General features: G+C 46.9%; 1 protein-coding gene across 3 annotated transcripts in view; it reads left to right on the top strand.

Annotated features, from left to right (window-relative positions):
- Window positions 1–20,750, top strand: part of RUNDC1 (RUN domain containing 1) — a 239,369-nt gene that overhangs the window by 189,665 nt on the left and 28,954 nt on the right. For all 3 annotated transcript variants that reach the window (XM_040331856.1, XM_040331855.1, XM_040331854.1), the window contains one exon: window positions 17,309–17,392. In XM_040331856.1, the coding sequence (XP_040187790.1) occupies window positions 17,309–17,392 (84 nt within the window). The remainder of the gene's footprint in view (window positions 1–17,308; window positions 17,393–20,750) is intronic.

The raw sequence follows: 20,750 nt of genomic DNA, 5'->3' as shown, positions 1-20,750 counted from the left end.
CCGTCAGATACTGCTTCCCATCAGTCTGGACATAGATACCAGATGTTTTAGCTGCCTTGTAACACACAACGAGACAAGACTTGTATGTGTGCTAAGTATGGAATGTTTAATAGGAACAAGAATACATAATCTTATACAGTAAAGAGGAGGTGACCAGAACAATAATTAACATGAGCTAATTATCTAATCATTTAGCCAGACGCGGTGAGTAGACGCCCCGGCTCCTCCATTCATCTGCTGTACAATACACAATCTCTTAAGCGTAAACACAGGGCATCTTCACACACACAATAGAGGCAATTAGCACAAAGAATAGAGAGATAGCTGGAGGTGAGGACATTAACATCCAGCAGTATGAAAGAGTCACATCTACAATTAACCCGTTGAGTTCAGAATCAACCAACTTAAAATAGTCCTACAGATCTTGGAATATAATGTGGATAATACATAATAATCCCATCTCAGGTAGTTCAAGATATCATTCTTCAGGCATCCTATGCCCCTAGTGGTCATAGGATGATTTTAGACATAAGAAGGTCTGAGTCTGACAGTCACCACCCGGCCTGGCCGCCGCTAGTAAAAGAGTTTCAAAGAAGATGGCAGCGCCGCAGCCCGGAAGAAGGCACCGGAGAGCGGTAGAAGAAATGGGGAGCGCGGAGAAAATGAAAGAAGACCCCCGAAGTCAGAAGAAGACCCCCGGAGAGCGGAGAAGTCAGAGAAGACCCCGGAGCTGACTAATAAGTTTTAAAAACCTGTGTAGTGTGTTTATTTTTTTGACACTTTTCCTCCACCCCATACTCATTTAACTAGGGTGGGGGGCCGGGATCTGGATGCTTATTAAAGGAGGCTCCCAGATTCCGATAAGCCCCCCCGCCCGCAGACACCGTCAACCAACGGCCAGGGTTGTCGGGAAGGGGCCCTTGTCCTCATCAACATGGGGGCAAGGTGCTTTGGGGTGGGGTGCCCCAAAGCACCCACCCCCCCATGTTGAGGGCATGCGGCCTGGTACAGCTCAGAAGGGGGGGCGCTCGCTCGTCCCCACCCCCTTTCCTGACCAGCTGGGCTGGTGCTCGGATAAGGGTCTGGTATGGATTTTGGGGGACCCCATGCCGTTTTTTTGGAGTGGGGGATTCCCCTTAAAATCCATACCAGACCGAAGGGCCCGGTATGCTTATGAAGAGGAAACCAATGCAGGTTTTTTTTTAAAAAAAAATTGGCGTGGAGTTCCCCCTAATTATTGGGGGATCAAAGTCGCGTCCCTGCTCATTGAAGCCGTACTTCAAGTTGTGGGACAAAGTCGGATCCACAGTCGTATGACTGTCTTGTTGAATCGCGGCAAACTCGCGGTTAAGAAGTCGCACAAGTGTAAAAGGGGCCTTAGGCCGGGTTCACACTGGTACGACATGACGTACAACTTTCATCCTACTTTTGCTTTGCGACATCAGTCCTACATTGGTCTGACATCCATCCGACTTTCATGAACAGGATACTACTTTGATCCGACTTTGTGATAGTCTGACTTGTTCTTTGACCAATTAAAACCATCCCAGTGTGAGATAAATTTATTTTACTGCTGCTGTAATCACAATGTCAGATGCCACAAGTCGGATGGTAAGGACAAGGATCCTATTTTGATCCGACTTCAATGATATTCAATGGGCTGGAGTAGGATCAAAGTCGGACCAAAGTAGTGCAGGAACTTTTTTCAAAGTCGGACCGACTTGTGTCGGACCAGTTAAGACGGCTCACATAGGGAAACATTGATATCTCTTATCGTCCATGGACGGACACAGCTCCTTAAATCTTGACAAGTGGGTTATGTTCCCTGTCTACAGGAGAGGACAGGGCAGAAACATGTTAAATACATGTTACATTAACAGATTTGAAAAGCCCCGCCCATGGGGCGGTCCCTCCAGACATAATTCTCCTCACTGTAGCATGCAGCCTCATTTTCGTTCTGCCTAGCAAGGAGAAGGACGTATGGCTCCCTTTGGTCCAGCGCCCTGAGAAGAAATTGTATTTTATTTTTTTTACTTTTTCTTGAAGAATCTTCTTTCAACTGTCGGCTGAGAGACAGGCTGGATAATATAGATCCTTGTAGTCTACTCAGTCCGAACAGTAAGCGTGGACACACCTTTGCAAAGAGGCTGGGTCTGCCACGCCATACCCCATGACTCCTGGGGTGGCCGGTGAGCTTTGCTCCGAGGTCCACATATAACTGGGCTGTGGTGTTGTCTCACTCACAGTGGACCGGGCCGACAGCTACCTCCATTGCGGTTGTAGTTCTGTCAGGAATGCGTCAGCGAGTCCTCGCTTGGACAGGTAAGTACAGTCCCTCCTGCTTCGGTGGGTTGGTACGGCTGGGCATTCCTGGGGTTCGGGGGTCCTCTTCTCCTCCCTTCCCTGCTCCTTTTTCCTTGCTGCATTGCTATCATTGCCGCTGTCAGGGGGGAGGGGGCCTTCCTGAGCAGACTGTTATCTGGCCTGTGGTTTTTTCTTTTTTGTATTGGGTTTTCGTGTGAGGGGTTTTTCACTGTTAAAAAGCCTTGTGATGAGCACAGATGTTTAAGATTATACTTCAGCGAGTAGTTAGACGCTGACTGATTGACACCTGTAACGGTTTTGCTTTTTATGCTGCATCTGTGTCTTATCCTTAAATAAAAAAGCCCTAGGAGGCTTTTCCTGTTTAAACACAGGTCCCTGCAGATGCCGCACAGTTACCTCACGGTTCTTTTCCTCTCACACGCTGTGTGCTGAGAGCAGACGGCAGCGCTGGGCAGTTTCCTCCTGAGGTGAGTCCCCTGGTTACCCCTGGTCAGTGCAGCAAGTGGGTGAGAGGCCCTGAATAGGGCTCTAGGAGCTTTTGTTTATTTGTAAGGACAGGTGTGCATATTATAATACACACTATGTAAATATTAATAATTGGAGTCAGTCTCTGGGTCCTTCCCCACATGCTGGTGGTGGCAGCAGGTGTTAGCACCTGGGATTCCCACAGAGTTTTTATTGTTAGTCCTGGACAAGTTTGTGCCAGGGTGGGGGTGGACTGCAGGCATTAAAATAGTGCCCCCTTCCCCCGTTATCCCCTGGGAAATGCTCTGTTATGAAGCCATGGACCAGGTACCTAGTTAAAAAAAAAAAGCAGAATAAGGCATTTATGGGTGCGCTTTTTACTGCTGCAAGGGACTCTCAGTGCAGCTGGGTTTCCACCGAGGGCTCTGTCTTTTTTGGATCACACAAATCACCTGTGTAGGTTTTTTCCTTCTGTGCCCTTCTTTGATAATTTCTGAGATGTGGAATGAGAAAAGCCGCTGAGGGCTTTTGTAGTCCCTCACCGCCGGGCGGGAACCCCCGCTTGTATGGATCTGACTGATAAAAGATCCGAAGTACTAACCCGTTCCATGTTTACCATGCTGGGGTCTGGCTTGTGGCCTATTGTGGCCACTACTCTGGGGTCTCAGTCGGCTCTGGCATAATTTTTTGGGAGATTTTTCAATTATATTGAAAACTCCCATTGGCGGCCTTTTTGTTGTAGCCGAGCTATGGAGCAGCTTACATTGCGCCAACCATTTTCCTGTGGTCGCATTGTGAACGCTCGGTGGCCTTCTTGTAGTCCTGACCCCTAGTGCTGTATACAACTCACAGAGTGAGTATTTTGCACCAGACAGTGGAGGAGCACCGACTCTCTCCTGAGGTTATTAGGCTAGCGGACCAGCTGGTCCAGGGCCTCATATAGGTCTGTGATGCTTCATTGAATGCTGCGCTCTTGTTATCCAGGGCTTCTGTTTCAGAATGGTTTTATGCACAGGGTGGTGTAGAGCTTAACTCCATTACTTGGCAGCAAGAGAATCATTGGTTCGAATCCGGACACTGACGTCAATCTGCCTGGAGCTTGCAGTGTCTGCGTGGGTTTCCTCCAGGTATTCCTGTTTCCTCCAAAGGCATGTGTGCATACACCTACATAATATACATACACACTATGTGTGTGTATTATTTAGGGGCAACCCTCCCAGGCCGTCAAAGGCCCAGCTGGGGGACTAATCCATCCCTGGGTGAGTAAGCCGATCACGCCGGCACCCAAATCCTGCCAATGTATGTAGCCTTCCCTCCCTGTCTCTAGGTGGGAGGGGCGGCTTGCAGGTTCACAATTCGTTGAAACCTCCCTGCTCTCCGACCAGTGGGTCTGGGAGGTGGTCTCTTCGGAGTACTAGATAGGGTTTCCTCCTATCCACAGAACAAAGTTCTTTCCTCGTGTCTTCCTCTCCCGGCCCGTCGTCTGCCTTGGGCAGCGTGGGATTTGCTAAGCTGCGGGGTAATTTTGCCTTTCCTGCAGGACGAGTGATGGGCGGGCTTTCCGAATGATCCTGTGAGACGGTATTCTGTGCTCCCGTGGGATAACGAGACGTCCGTGAGTAATCGAGAAGCATTACTCTCCCCCCCCCCCTCCGAGCAGGTCGTGGAGGCTGTGAGATAAGGAAGCCGTTGCCGCTATCCCTCTTCTGGCCGTTACCTACTGCTTGCCGCTACCTACCGCGTGCTGTGTGCTGCTGCTTGGAGGCTGTTGTTTGGCTGGTGCTGCTGACTGCCCGGCCGGTGTCTGTTCTGCTGCTGTCCATTGCAGCTACTCATTGCCGCTACTTACTGCTACTTATTTGCCGCTACTTACCGTCTCCCGCCATCCTCCTGCCGCAGCACGCTTTCCCACCGCTGCTAACAATTTGTTGCTGGGACCTGCCCGCTGCTAGCTGTCCGCTAGCTGCTATCTGATGCTGCAATGCGCCGGTTACTGCTCTTCGATTGCCGCAGTATATTGGAGCACTGTCCCCGCTGTCTACGTTTTCAACTCCCGCTGCCTTAGAGGTTCCTGGTTGGTTGGTTGGTGAGTCGGCAGGCAAGTAAGCTGATTGGCACGGGAGCGGAGGTGCTTCTATCTTTCTGCACAGCTCTGGAAAATCTCCGTGATCTACCTTTGGGTGGCAGCTGACAAACTAAACGTTGGTTTGTCAGGTCTATGGTTCTCACACCCCTCGGCTTCTGTCTCAGATCCCTGCCATCTGTTTGATGTCTTCCAGCCGGCGGCGGTATTCAAACAGTAGGTCCGATATTTATTTTCTTTGTCCTCACACTGTGAAAAATATTGCAGGAATACAGGTGAAGGTGGAGATTTAAAAGACAAGATAAACAGAAAGAAAAAAAGGAAAGAAAGGCAGGAAAGTATTTTTTGTGAAACCTGAAAATGAAGCTAAAAACTGACTGAAACCAAATACAGAGCTAACACAGACACTGAACAAAATTGGACCCTCGTATGTTAATGAATATAAAAGTTGACAGTTAAGTTGACAGTTAAATATACAGTTAAATACTCTTATGGTAAACGATTGAACATTGATCCCCCCCGGTACTTTTGACATAATACAAGGTATATAGGATGCTAGTCGTTGTGCTTTTAGTGAGTTGGCCAACATCCTGCCGCATTTGTCACCCGACATGTAGGCCTTCTGTCTGTATACTTGTAGCGTTGATTTAGCTTTAAAATGTAGGACGTCCTTCACTTGTGAACGCACGGTGTCAAGGTCGATACCCAGCTGTCCAGTAGGGGACTGTTTATGGGCTGTCTCCAGGTCGTGCAATTTAGTGAGGAGCGTGGTCAATTGTTCCATTCTTTCACGCTTTAGGCGAGCGCCGTGTCTCATGAGTATCCCTCGGACCACCACCTTGTGGGCCTCCCAAACCACTCCACAAGTACTCTCCGGGGTGGTGTTAGTCGTGAAGTAATGGCCCAACTCCCTGACCACGTCTCCCATAACCTCAGCGTCTTGCAGGAGGCTTTCATTAAGCCTCCACATTGACCTTCGACCACCAATGGGGTCAGAGAGGGTATAGGTCAGTGCAATCGGTGCATGGTCAGACCAAGTGATTGATCCTATTGTAACACTTTGGATCGTGTGGAGCTGTCGGTGGGGTAGTAGAAAGTAATCAATCCGTGAGTAGGATTGGTGTGGCTTAGAGAAGGTGTAGTCCCCCTCCCCAGTGTGAAGCAGGCGCCAGGCATCTATCAGTTGTAGAGAGTGAAGGGTCGTGCCTATTCGTTTGCGTAAGTCGCGGGTTGTGCATGATTTCCCTGAGGAGGTATCCTCTTGGGGGATCAAGGGGACATTGAGGTCATCTCCCACTATCCAATGGCCCTCCGCAAAGCGTTGGAATTTCTCCAGCTGTTTCTTAAGGAAAGCATCCTGGTGAGCGTTGGGAGTGTATAAATTTGCAAAGGATACCTTCCTGTCTCCTATTAGGCCTTTTAAAATAGAAAACGGCCATTCTCGTCCGTCCGGACATCAAGTAGCCGCCACGGGACTCTAGCAGAAATGAGGATGGAAACCCCCCTGGACTTTGCTTCAGTGTATTGAGAGTGGTATGCAACGGGGAAATACCTTGTTTTCAGAAGGGGCAGGTTGCTGGCCCTAAAATGGGTCTCCTGCAACATTACTATATCTGCCTTCATGCAGCGCATGTCTTGTTGTAGCATGCGTCTCTTTTCGGGTGTATTAAGGCCCTTGGAATTTAGCGAGATCACCTTAAGAACCTCCATGCCTGCGCAGCTGGAGAGGGGGGAGGGGGAGGGTGAGGATGGGAGACAGGGGCGTGGGCGGGAGGGGGGAGCGCAAGGAGGGAGGAAGAGGGGGCAGAGAGGGGGTTAAAGAGAGGGATGTAGGGTGGAAGGGAGGATAGTGTAGAAAAGAAACAGGTTCAAAGGGGCTTGCACTAGAGTGTGCAGCCAAAAGGGGTCTATTAAAGTAGCCTATAGACGGATAACACGCTCACCAGGGAACCCCGGTAATCGAGCGCAGTCCTACGTGGGGAAGAGACTGGACAGGGTTAGGAAGCGAGCTCCCGGCCCTCCCCTCCCAATCCCAGCAAACATAACTAGTAAAACATCAAAGTGCATATAACATAACAGTACTCAATAAACATTATAAAGGCAAGAAAAAACGGCAGAACATAACATAATATCAATTACACCCATGGAGGCAGCACAGTAAGTGCAATTAAACAAGTGCATACATCATGAGCAATCACAACCTTATGTGGCAGAGGGTGCCTAGCTGGAGTGAGAGTCTGTAGCCAGGGTCCGAACCATACATCCCCTCCCCCGCCCGCCAGAAGACCCCAAGTGCCAAAAAGAAAGGACGTCAACATCCCCCTCCCTCTCTCCCATTTACTAACCCACGGAGCAGAAAAGTGCAGCCTCTAGAAGTCTGTGTCCGCATGGGGCCCTGGTTCCCGCCACCCACGGGAGTCCAACACGTTACAGTTTCTTGATCCGGCCCAACCAAACCCTAGGGAGCCCCCCCCCCCAAACCCCCATCGGGTAGTCCCGCCATCAGACCCAGAAAGAACTTATTGTTTATTGTTTAGGTTCTCGTCCCAGAACCTAAAACCTAGTCAGGCGGCCTCCCGTGCGACCCCAGAGTCCAAAACGATGACCGGGGTCACGGGAACACACAGGAGGCCACAGTGGTCCGTGCTGAGTTCCCGCATTGTACGGGCCAAGCGTCGCAAAGGAGCTGGCTTCTAACTGGGGTGAATCCGGGTTAAGTGTCACTGGTAGTCTGAGGGAGATCACCACTTTGCGCCGTTCCAACACTGGAGTCTAAGGGTGAACTGGTACAGGAGTAATGCCGCGGGGGGGGGGGGTCAGCCGGAGCGGAGTAATGGGATATGGTGGGGTAACGCCAGCATCACCGGGGCGGCGGTAGCGGGGAGATGAGGGGCTCCCCAATGTGGGGGGGTGAACATGTGCATGGGTCGGGGGTGACACGGCGGGGGGTCAGAGGTACACAGCCCAGGGCTTACTCAAGCGGCGCTTCTCCTCTGAGTGATTGGCGTCTCCGTCTGCCTCTCTGTTGTCGGGGTTGTAGAGGGTCCCGGTAGGCTGCCGCACCTGAGCGTCCAATTTGTTGGGGAAGGAGCTGAAGCCAGTCGGGGATCGGGATGGGTTCCGTTTCCATGAACCGGAACAGAGCCGGGAGGTCTGCCGTCGTCTGTAGCGTGAATGCCCTGGATTCCTTGCGAAAGGTAACGGCGAGGGGGTAGCCCCACCTGTACGTGTGACCCGTCTGGCAGGCCAACTCCAGGAGAGGTCGCAGCAATGCCCTGCGCCGCAGTGTGGCCCTGGAGAGGTCTGGCATGATCTTGATGTGTGAGCCTTCCACCGTCAACTCCTCTTGGTCCCATGAGCTTCGCAGGATAGCCTCCCTCATGACATAGCGATGTACACGACACACTATGTCCCGCGGTCTGTCAGGGTCTGTCGGCTTGGGGCCTAACGCTCTGTGCGCTCTGTCGAGTTCGATGGTCGCATCGGGTTCGCCCAGGACTCTCCTGAAGATTTCCGTGACTCTCGCCTCGACATCTTCCCGGGCTGGAGATTCCGGTACCACCCGGAGCCACAGGTTGTTGCGGCGGCTCCGGTCTTCGACATCTTCCAGATGGAGTTGAAGGGAGACGGCCGCTTCACGGTGCTGGTCTTGGGAGTGCTCCAGGGCCACGACCCGTGCCTCTAAAGAGGAGACCGATTCCTCCCCTGTTGTCACTCGGTCCGCCAGACCGGACACCTCTCCCCTCACCTCCTGGATGCCCCGCCTGTGCGTCTCTTCCAGGCGCAGGATCAGGGTTTCGATGTCGTTTCTGGTGGGGAGAGCCTGTAGAAACGCTCTGATGTCCTGGTCTAGTTCTCCCATCGCCGATATCTGCGGGGCCGACATCGCCGCTAGCGGGTTCTCCGGGGACCAGGTCTGGGTCGTTGATAGTGGGGTTCGAGACCACTCAGGGTCCGGTGCTTGGGCCTCCTCTCCTGCCGCGCGTGAAGTGCCTCGTGGCGTCGGCAGATCGCCTCCGGGGGAAAGCTCTTGAATGAGCTTGAAATACTTCTGTATTTCTCCTCGATTTTTGCCAGCTGGGGTCCCCCGGGTAGTCGCCCTTGTTTTATATTTTCTGGCAGAGTACATGCCAGTATATAAAGTGGTTTTTGCCTAGAATTGGGGGATCAGGCCAGGAGATCCAGAAAAGCGTGTCTTCACTCGGCCATGTCCAGGCCACCCCTTTTGGACTTTTCCTAGCCTCTACTGATTTAGGATATTCAGTGTGTAGGAGATCCCGCAACTTTGCTAATTGATAGATTCTCCTCTGCCTTTGAACTTAGTGTTGCCGGCGAAAATATAGCTATATCTATAGAGAGGGGTGGAGGTGAAATATTTGGGAAATTACCCATATTACCTACATAAGGAAGACATAGACCTAGATGGCACCAAGTAAAGCAAAAAAAAACTCAGAATACTACCCCCAGTACCTCCCCCTCCCATTTGCCAGCTAAATCGGCAAAGGCAGCAGGAAAAGAAATGATAGAATCCTCCGCAATTGAATCATTAGTGGGAACACAGAAAACCACAGCTAAGGAAATGCATCAAGAACACATACCTTCTGGGAAAGATATTATGACTGCCATTAAATTATGCAGTGAAATTTTAACAACAAAAATCGATGCCTTAGCCATATATATTAATATCATGAGACATGAATTTGAAAAAGTCAAACTCAAAAAACATCAGAAATGGAAGTACGAATATCAAAAATAGAAGATATAATAAGAACGGACAATAAAGAGCTATATGCGTTTAAAAAAGCAAATGAATATCCTACAAGACAGGGCTATAGACACAGAGGGGTGCCTGAGGAGAAATAACATCAGGGTTATTGGACTACCAGAGAGCGTGGAAGGAGATAAACTGGTGGAATTTATCGAGAATTTGTTATTAAATGTTCTACATCTTTCAAATAGAATCTCCTTCCGAATACCGAAGCCAGGATCTCCTCCGCGTCCCTTCCTGATAAAATTATTAAATTATAAAGATCAAGATCATGTATTCACAATGGCAAGGTAAAGATCCGAGGTGCAATATGAGAATGTCAAATTGCTATTTTTTCCGGATTATCCACCTGAGGTACAACAGCAGCGTAGAACACTGAAGTACGGAGGAGACTGCAAGAAAAGGGAATAAAATTCAGTCTTTTATATCCTAGTAAACTGAGAATTATAGACGGGGACCATAAGCGTTTTTTTTTGAGACATCAGTTGCAGCTGCAGAATGGCAGGACTCTAAATAAGACGGTCAATTCTTTCCTCCTTTTTTTGGGGGGGGATTGTTGTATTTTTTTTGTGTTTGTTTTTTTCCTTTCCTCCCTCACCCCAAGATTGAGGCGAGGTACAGAGGAACATGAGGTTATGTTGAATGGGTTTAGGAGGTTTGGGGGTCTCTTTGGTCCTTAGCAGGGCCCTTTTTTTATTTATTTTTAGGGGAAAGAGGGGAAAAGTAATATGTAGTATAATGTAGAGGGGAGGGGGGGGGGGTAGAGGAATTAAAAGTATTAAAACACCATAAAGAATATAATAGAAAAACAATAAAAGTATCAAGTCATAATTGTAGATCACACAAGGGGAAAAAGGAAGAGAATTTTTTTTTTTTGGTAACGGGGAAATATACGCGAATATACACTAATAATTAATCCACATCAGGAATGGATGTTAGACCTACAAACACATGAATGGGGGGTAAAATAGGAGGGAGGGAGGAGCAGAGGGACCCTCAAAGTTTCCCCCTTTTTTTTTTTTTATTAAGAGTACCTTTTTTTTTCTACAGCATATGCACAGATATGTGTACAGGGAATTAGCCTTTTTTTTTTTTTGTCCTCCCCTTTTTTAATAACATATGCATATGCGTAGAAGTATGGAGTATGTGGAAAGCGCATTAGCACCAACATTTTTTTTAACCAGGAGAGGGGAAGAGGTCAGTAGGGTAAAAGGAAGGGAAAAGGGATACAGTTAAATAATGGAGGATTTTATATTAATAAAGTAACTACTATAGGAAAGTAAGGGATAAATTGAATTTTGGAAAACTGTATAAAATATTGTAAAGCCTGTCACACAGCTGAATGAAAGAAATTTGTACTTTTTGGGTGTGCAAGGAGAGGGAGGAGATTGAGATATGTTGGGTACTGGCTGTGGAATAGAGACCATGATCAGTGGGGAAGGGATAACCAATGTGCCTCTCCACTTTTGTCCAGGTATGGATGGGAATATAGAGTAAAGGAGGAGGTGGAGAGGGATGGGAGGGAAGAATGGTGTAAATGTCCAAATATGTAGTTCAAGATCTCACACGATCTGCCCCCCCCCCCCCGCACCCCAAATTGAAAAGGCATGGGAAACATCGGTATAGGAAATAGATAAAATGTCAGGAAAAATAATAGTTATTCAGTAATGTCATGGAATGTCAGGGGATTAAATTCTAAATTCAAGCCAGCGCTGATGTTTCAATATATTAAAAAATATAACCCACAATTAATTACTGTATTTATTGGCGTATAACACTCACTTTTTTACCCTGAAAATAGAGGGCAAACTGTGCCTGCGTGTTATACGCAGGGGGCTGTGGAATTTTTTTTCCCTGAAACTTCCCTCCTAAAGTTAGGGTGCGTGTTATACGCCTGTGCGTGTTATACGCCGATAAATACGGTATACTCCAGGAGACACATCTAATAGGGAAAAAGTTAACATTAAAAAAAACCTGGATACAAATAGAATACCATGCCACTTACTCATTCTATGCCAGAGGGGTATCAGTTTTAATCAGTAAAACTTTTCCTGGGAAGGTAGAGGAAGCCTATATAGACTCACAAGGGAAATATGTGATACTTCAGTATATGATTGGACAACAAAAATGTATTGTAGTGGCAATATATATTCCACCTCCATTCTCTGTCGGAATCCTGAATGAGATAATGGAAAGAATCATTCAATTTCTTCCAGCTAAATTAATGCTCATTGGAGATTTTAATTCGGTACTGTGTCCCAAGTTGGACAGACCGAGACCTCCCAAGTATCCGTCTGCTGATTTATATAATTGGGCTCAAGTGACAGGGGTGACAGAGATATGGAGATGGAAAAATCCAGAAAAAGGAATGTACTCCTGTTATTCTACATCCTACAAAACAGCGTCTAGGATAGATCTAGCCTTTGCAGACTCAACAATGCTAACCGATATTATGGACGCTGTATACCTACCGAGTGGTCTTTCGGACCATGCCCCTCTGTTGGTGTCAATACACATCCCCACTCTTAGAAATGCAGCATTGTGGAGGCTATCTCCGCAATGGGTGGAATATCCAGAGATAGCAGAAAAGATGATAACCACAATAAACAAATATTGGCATATCAATGAGGGACCCAACTCACCGCCGCCCCATAACAGGCCTAAATATTCTCTCCAAGATAATGGAGAAAATAGTGGTACAACAGCTGCAACAGCATCTGGATACCCACAATCTACTCGATCCATTTCAATCAGGTTTCCGTCCCGGACACGGGACAGAAACGGCCTTACTCAAAATATGGGACGATGCCCTCGAGGCCGCAGACGAGGGAGAATCCTGTCTCCTGGTTCTGCTGGACCTAAGCGCAGCCTTTGACACAGTAGACCACAAAATGTTACTGATGCGACTGGCCGAGGTAGCCAGAGTCGCAGAAGGTGATTTACCATGGTTTTCCTCTTTTCTTGAAAACCGATCACAAACAGTGAAACTGGGATCTTTCACGTCGGAAAAACGCACGGTGCCATGTGGAGTCCCCCAAGGATCCCCCCTGTCACCGGTACTGTTCAACATCTATCTTCGCCCTCTCTTTGATATCAGTAGCCAAGAACTACTTTATCACTCTTATGCAGACGATACGCAATTGTATTTTCGCATCTGCAACAAAAAGGATCATCATCTCAGTTTAGAGAAATGTCTCTCTTCGATAGAAAACTGGATGACTAAGAGTTATCTTAAACTCAACAGTTCCAAAACAGAACTTCTTATGTTTCACGCCAGCCGAAAGAGTCAACTGGCAACAACCTGAACACCGCCGCCCATTCTGGGCCAAAGCATCACCCCTAGCTCCAAAGTCAAAAGTCTAGGAGTCATTTTTGTTACCTTCATGACAATGGACGCACAAATAGAGTCAGTAGTCAGCGGATCGCACCATTTGTTGCGCCTACTACGCAGACTTATTCCATTTATCCCCAAAGAAGACGTAGCAGTCGTGGTGGGAACAATCGTGAATTCCAGACTGGACTATGCAAATGCCCTTTACCTCGGGCTCCCAAAGTACCAAATCGCTCGTCTGCAAGTCGTACAGAATACGGCCGCCAGACTGGTGACTGGGAAAAGGACATGGGAATCGATCTCACCTTCGCTGAGAACCCTTCACTGGTTGCCAGTAAAAGACAGAATTGTATTTAAAGCACTCTGCCTGACACATAAGTGCATCCATGGGAAGGTGCCGCAATATCTTTGCGACAAGATAGAACCTCACAATTCTAATCACGTTCTGCGATCCACTGACCAAAATCTGGTCAAGGTGCCAAAAACCAAATACAAGTCCAAAGGAGAAAGAAGGTTTGCTTTTCAAGGTCTGAGACTATGGAACGCTTTACCAACCAGCGTTCGGTTGGAGGAAAACCACCTGACCTTCAGAAGACAGATTAAAACTCTGCTCTTTTGATGTCATGAGACACGAAACATCAAGCGCCCAGAGGCGATTCAGTTCGCATGTGCCGCGCTATATAAGTTTTTCATTCATTCATATGGTCTGGGAAGTGTTTAAAGCATATCCACAGGGGCAATATATTTCAAATATTGCAGCAGTTAATAAAAAACTGAAGGTTAAGATACAGGAGTTACAAATACAGGTAGAGAGTAGTAAGGAAAAATATAGCCAAGACTCGAGCAACTCCAATTTTGATTTAATGATGTCTGCACAACGAGAATTACAATTACATATGGAGGAAATAACAAGGTTGGAATTACAAAAAAAAGAGACAAAATATTTTTGCGCAAGGTGATAAAAGTGGGAGATTTTTGGCAAGATTGGCGCAGCAAGCACATCAGGCTACAACTATAGCAGAAATAGAAACATCAGAAGGAAAGAAAGTAAAGGAACCTGAAGAGATCTTGAAGGCTTTCGGGGAATATTATGGTAGGTTATATGCCTCTTCTCTCCCCTCCAACTTCCGCCCGGGGGACATGACGGAACTTTTGGACCGGGTGGCCCTCGGGTGGTTGTCGGACAGGGAGAGAGAGGCATTGCTGGAACCAATAACGAGGGATGAAATAAGTAAGGTCATAAAAAACTTTCCAGGAGAAAAAGCACCAGGCCCAGATGGAATTCCTGTTGAATTCTACTAAAAATATGAAGCTCTTTTAGCTCCAAAACTGGCAGAGGTATACACAAGCGGATTAATGAAAGGGATATTACCAGACTCAATGAGACAGGCACATATAACATTAATATACAAAGAAGGAAAGGATCCAAAAATATGCTTGTCATATAGACCGATAGCACTGTTGAACATATATTTCAAAATACTAACTAAAATATTAACATTAAGGCTACAGCCACTACTAAAAAACATTATAGGTTCAGATCAGACAGGATTCATGCCACATAGAACGACGGATGTAAATTTACGTAGACTATTCACAAATATACACACCCATCATAACTGTGAAGGAACAAGAACGGTAGCCTCCCTAGATATAGAGAAGGCCTTCGATACGATCGAATGGCCCTTTCTATGGGAGATACTTAGAAGAATGGGATTTCCAGTAACCTTCATTAAATGGGTACAAGTAATATATAGAAAACCTATGTCAGCGGTTAAATTGGGGGGGGGGAAACTCATAATTTTTTCAGCTGTACAGAGGCACAAGACAGGGTTACCCTCTCTCCCCGGCACTCTTTGCAGTAGCAATAGAGCCAGTGGTAGAGGCTCCTAAGGACCTCACAAGAAATCCAGGGACTCCGAATAGGGGGGCTGGAGGAGAGGGTAGCCCTGTATGCTGATGATATGCTGCTATTTCTAAGGGATGTAGGTCCATGACTGAAGGGAGCCCTAGAGGTACTGAATATTTTCTCAGGTTTTACAGGACTTAAAGTAAACTGGGATAAATCATTATTATTTGCAATTGATCAAGGTGCGCAGGATATAGTGACCCCAAACCTTCCACTGAAATGGGTAACAGAGTTTAAATATTTGGGTATAATAATATCACGCCAGATTGAGGAATATAAAAAATTAAACCTAGATCCAGTGCTCCAGGAATATAAGAAAAAACTAAAGATATGGGAAACACTTCCGTTTCTCTTTTGGGACGTATAAATCTAATTAAAATGAAGATTCTTCCCAGGTTGCTATACCTGTTTAGAAATTCAACACAATGGCTACCAAAAAGTTTTTTTTTACACAGCTACATAGTGTCTTATCCTCATTCATTTGGCAAAATAAAATAGCTAGAATAAAATTAAAAACACTTATGCGTCCAGTGGAAGAGGGAGGACTAGCATTTCCAGACCTATATAAATATTATCTCGCAACTCAGCTAGTGGTTGAATCCAGATAGATATGATCCTGCTACAATGGTGGATGCGGCAGTGGTCCAGTCCTTGGAGGCACTGCAGGCATTACCATTTCGTGGGTTAAAATGCAGGCGAGATTTAACTCCGTCAATGATAACAACAGTAAGGGCATGGAAAGCAGGCATAGCAAGAGAGAGCAACCTAAAAGCAGATATATCTCCAAATACTCCATTATGGAGAAATCCCGAACTTATACATCTAACTTACATTCAAGATCCTAGAGCATGGACAAAATTTGAAGTAAAAAAAATATCAAGTTATAGATAGGGGAAAAATATCCTCATTTGTAGAAATGAGAGAAAAATGGAATATACCGGAGATTTATTTTTTTAGACACATGCAACTGGTCCATGCCCTGGTAGCACAATTTCCGGATGGCATCCCGCAGATATTGGAAACAGGTCTAGAACAACTGGTGAGAAAGATAAGGGAAAAAGGGTTGATCTCAACTCTTTACACTCATTTAGTAAAAACAGAACCGCCAGATTTGAATAAATTATGTGAATGTTGGTTGAGGGATATCCCAAAATTGTCATCAGAAAATTGGGGGGGGGGGGAGATATATAAATTCCAATTTCAGATCTTAGTCTCACTTCGAGACAAATCCAATTTAAAATAACACATAGGAGCTACTATACACCCTATAAATTGTTTTTAAAATATTTCCATCAAACCCCCAAAATTGCTGGAGATGCGCAGTCATTCCAGGGAATTTTATACATATATTCTGGACCTGTCCAAAGATAAGATGGTTCTGGAGAGAGGTCCTGAGAGTAATTGAGGAAGTGACGTTAGTCCAACTTGACCTAGAGGCAGGGACCTGCTTGTTAGGACTTGTAGAGGAAACAATAGCCCCAAGAGAAAAAAGAATACAGGTGGGTATGCTGCTCTGTAAAGCAAGAAAGGTCATAGTGTTAAATTGGAAAAAAATGGAAGCCCCCTCTGTGGTACAATGGAAGAACTTGATAAATAATAATCTGTCACAGTATAAAGAGACATACTATAACAGAGGAAATGGGGAAAAGTATAAGAAAATATGGGCAAACTGGATAGAAAATGTGACAACAGCTTCAGGGTAGGGAGGCACGGAAGAGGGAAGGAACTACAGTAATGGAAGAAAGAGATAAGAAAGAGGTAAATGGGAATAAGATGTGAAGTATGTATTGGGGTGTGTGTATTAATGTGATTTTAATAAATAAAAATGTGGAATGTATATTTGTATATGAGGAAAAATATGAGGAAAAAAATCAATAAAGAGATTAAAAAAAAAAGATGCATGTACTGTTTTTTGTAACGCAGTGCACTTTAAAGTGTGAGCGTTTTCCATGCGTTAGTTACACAGAGTGCAACACCCTGAATGCAGCCTACTACAAGGTGACATTTAACGGTACATACGTCATCCCTTTACCTAAAATGTATGTTTTCTTTATAGAAACACAGTGGTGTAGTGGTTGGCACTTTCACCTAGCAGCAAAAAGGGTCGCTGGTTCACATCCCAACCACGACACCATCTGCCTGGAGTTTGCATGTTCTCCTTGTGCCTCCGTGGGTTTCCTCCCACACTCTAAAGACATTCTGGTAGGTTACTCAGATTCTGTCTAAATTGGCCCTAGGTATGTATGAATGTGTGTTAGGGACCTTAGGTTGTAAGCTCCTTGAGGGCAGGGACTGACATGAATGAACAATGTATATGTAAAGCGCTGTGTAAATTGCCGGTGCTATACAAGTACCTAAAATAAATATTCATATTATGAGTATAAGCTTTATAACTGGACTAATTCTCTTTCTCTCTCTTTTCTGCAGATGAAATTGGTAGCCCATCTGATACTGGTAGCAGTGGACCAACATGTTACCACCCAAATTCCAGCTCAGATGCTCGAAGTAATGGTAAGGTGTATTTGTATGTATGAGAGGGAGAAAAATATTGTATTCAGACAACTATATAACTTATATTCAATATGACATGCTTTTTTATTTCATATTTCTTTATATTTTAATGAACATGTATATGCAGGCCAGGCTGTTCAGCAGAAAGTTACCATACTCCTGACAGTAACTAACACTCGCCCAAAACTCCTCTCAAAAGAGGCTTCTCCTGCCCATGGGCAACTTGGGTGCTACCCATCAGTTCGTCTCCACTCTTCATTGAAAAAAAAAAAAAAATCACACTAAAAAACACTCCAATTGGCTCTTCTTGCAGTGCTTTTAATCAGTGAATTGACTGCATACATTGTTGTCTCCAACCCAAAACCAACATTGCTTGACATGTTTCACCACTCCTGGCTTGTTCACAGGAAGAGCTAATTCAAGTGCGGCTAATACCTGTCACAGTTTTTTTTTTTGGAACTGTTTGGTCTGTTCTGTGCTTCTGGCAGAGCAACACTTTTTCAGTTCTTTATTTGGTGACTTCAATCAAGACTTTAAATCACTGTTTGAGCTAGTTTCTACAAAGAATAAAGAGGGAGGTCGTGGGTGTGTTCTGCTAGATCTAATCCCACAATCCCAATGTTAATTACACAGAAGAAATTAATTCCCCTAAGCGGACTTTAAAGGGCTTTGATCTAGAGAAAATTTATTTAAACAGTGAAGTTAAAAACACAAATCTGAACGTATACAAATCTGCATGAAAACGCCAATGTTCAATCACAGAAGCAGATGTTGTCTTTTACCGGTCGCGTTTCAAAGTAAACAACTTTTTCTTCAGGGGTGTAGTTTAGAACAGTGGTCATCAACCCCCGGTCTGCGGCCCACTACCGGGCCGCAGCCCTTCTGCAGCCGGGCCGCGAGTGCGAGCAGGCGGCATGAGACTTTTCTTCCTCCTGCCGTCGCTCTGTAATCCTCACAGAGCCGACAGCGGGAGGCGGAACAATTCTGGGTGGAGGGCGGAGCTGCCTGAGGTTATCAAACAGGCGATTGGCTGCTAGGACTGTCATTCATCCTAGCAGCCAATCACATGTTTGTTACCTCGGCCCTCTATCCAGAACTGTCCCTCCTCCCTCCCTGCAACGCCTCTCCTCAGTCTCCTGTCCCTATCCAGACATGGTGTGCACAGTCCTCTCCACTGCCCACATCGGCACCGCCTCCTTCGGCACAAGCAGGGACTAGTGTGACTGTGATCTCTCGGCGGCATGGAGAGGGTGTGACAGCAGCAGGGACATGGTCGTCTGGTGTCTGTTCTGTGTACCTGCTGGATCGGATCAACGGCTGCCGACCGAGTGCATGACTCCTCCTCCTCCCACCCATGGCCCGACTCACTGAGAGATGATACACCAGAGGGTGTGAAAGGTAAAGAAATAAGTCACACAGATGGACACTGATGAAGGTGACAAGTGAAGTTACTGAGGGGAAGGTTATACAGGGGAACATGGGTGGCAAGTGACATGGCTGCAGGTGGCATTCTGTGGGTGACAGGCTGTGGTGGCAAGTGACATGGTGGCAAGTGACATGGCTGCAGGTGGCAAGTGACATGACGGCAGGTGGCAAGTGACATGGTGGCAAGTGACATGGTGACAAGTGACATGGCTGCAGGTGGCAAGTGACATGGCTGCAGGTGGCAAGTGACATGGCTGCAGGTGGCAAGTGACATGGCTGCAGGTGGCAAGTGACATGGTGGCAAGTGACACGACGGCAGGTGGCAAGTGACATGGTGACAAGTGACATGGCTGCAGGTGGCAGGCTGTGGGTCACAGGCTGTGGTGGCAAGTGACATGGTGGCAGGTGGCAAGTGACATGGTGGCAAGTGACATGGCTGCAGGTGGCAAGTAAAATGGCTGCAGGTGGCAAGTGACGTGGCTGCAGGTGGCAAGTGACATGGCTGCAGGTGGCAGGCTGTGAGTGGCAAGTGACATGACTGTAGGTGGAAAGTGACATGGTGGCAGGCTGCAGGTGACAAGTGACATGGCTGCAGGTGGCAAGTGACATGGCTGCAGGTGACAGGCTGTGGTGGCAGTCTGCAGGTGGCAAGTGACATGGCTGCAGGTGGCAAGTGACATGGTGGCAGGCTGCAGGTGACAAGTGACATGGCTGTAGGTGGCAGGCCTGGAGTGTGGGGGGGGGGGACTGAGGACTGTAATGTGGGGGGGCCTGAAGTTAAATAGAGGTGACCAAGAACTGTCATGTGAGGGGGGGGGCTAAGGATATTAAAGTGGAGGTTGGGAATGTAATGTGGGGGGTAGGCTGCCACTGATTCTGCATTATGGTGGGTTTAACTATTTCATTTATTACTACAATGTAATAGAAATAATGCGCTGACAAATTGCCTGCGAAAAATCGCTTGCCCCCCGCATGCCATCCCCAACCTCCCCCCAACCGGGCCTTGGCAAAATTTTCTTCCACGCATCCGGTCTCCGATGCCAAAAAGGTTGGGGACCACTGGTTTAGAAGACCTAGATTTATATCTACAACATTGTATAACGTTTATATTAAATATTGTGCATGTATTCAGAAAATGCATATGACAATGAAATTTGTTGTAGACACTTGGTGTTCACAGAAAGTCATTCCAAATATTGTCTTTTAGTTAAAACCAATATAGAAAAGGAAAGACAGTGTGCCTCAATGTTGAAAATATGGGTGATTAACCACTTCCCGCCCGGCCTATGGCCGATTTACGTCCGGGAAGTGGTTATGAAATCCTGACAGGACGTTCTAGAACGTCCTGCAGGATTTCATGCCGCGCGCGCCCGTGGGGGCGCGCATCTCGGCGATCGGTGATGCGGGGTGTCAGTCTGACACCCTGCATCTCCGATCTCGGTAAAGAGCCTCCGGCGGAGACTCTTTACCACGTGATCAGCCGTGTCCAACCACGGCTGATCACGATGTAAACAGGAAGAGCCGTCGATGGCTCTTCCTCACTCGCGTCTGACAGACGCGAGTAGAGGATAGCCGATCGGCGGCTCTCCTGACAGGGGGGGTTAGCGCTGATTGTTTATCAGCGCAGCCCCCCCTCGGATCGCCACACTGGACCACCAGGGATGCCCACCCTGGAGCACCAGGGTGGGCAAAAAAAAAAAAAATGCCAGAAAAAAAAAAAAAAAGTCTAAAAAATAAATTAAAAAAAAAGCATAAAGAAAAAAGATGCCAGTCAGTGCCCACAAATGGGCACTGACTGGCAACCTGGCAAAAATCAGTGCTGCCACCCCAGTGTCCATCAGCGCCACCCCAGTGTCCATCAGCGCCACCCCAGTGTCCATCAGCGCCACCCCAGTGTCCATCAGCGCCACCCCACAGTGCCCATCCATGCCCA

This window comes from Rana temporaria, chromosome 12 (assembly GCF_905171775.1).
Source record: "Rana temporaria chromosome 12, aRanTem1.1, whole genome shotgun sequence".
In the NCBI taxonomy this organism is placed as follows: Eukaryota; Metazoa; Chordata; class Amphibia; order Anura; family Ranidae; genus Rana; species Rana temporaria.
This window is presented reverse-complemented; position numbering and strand designations above follow the sequence as displayed.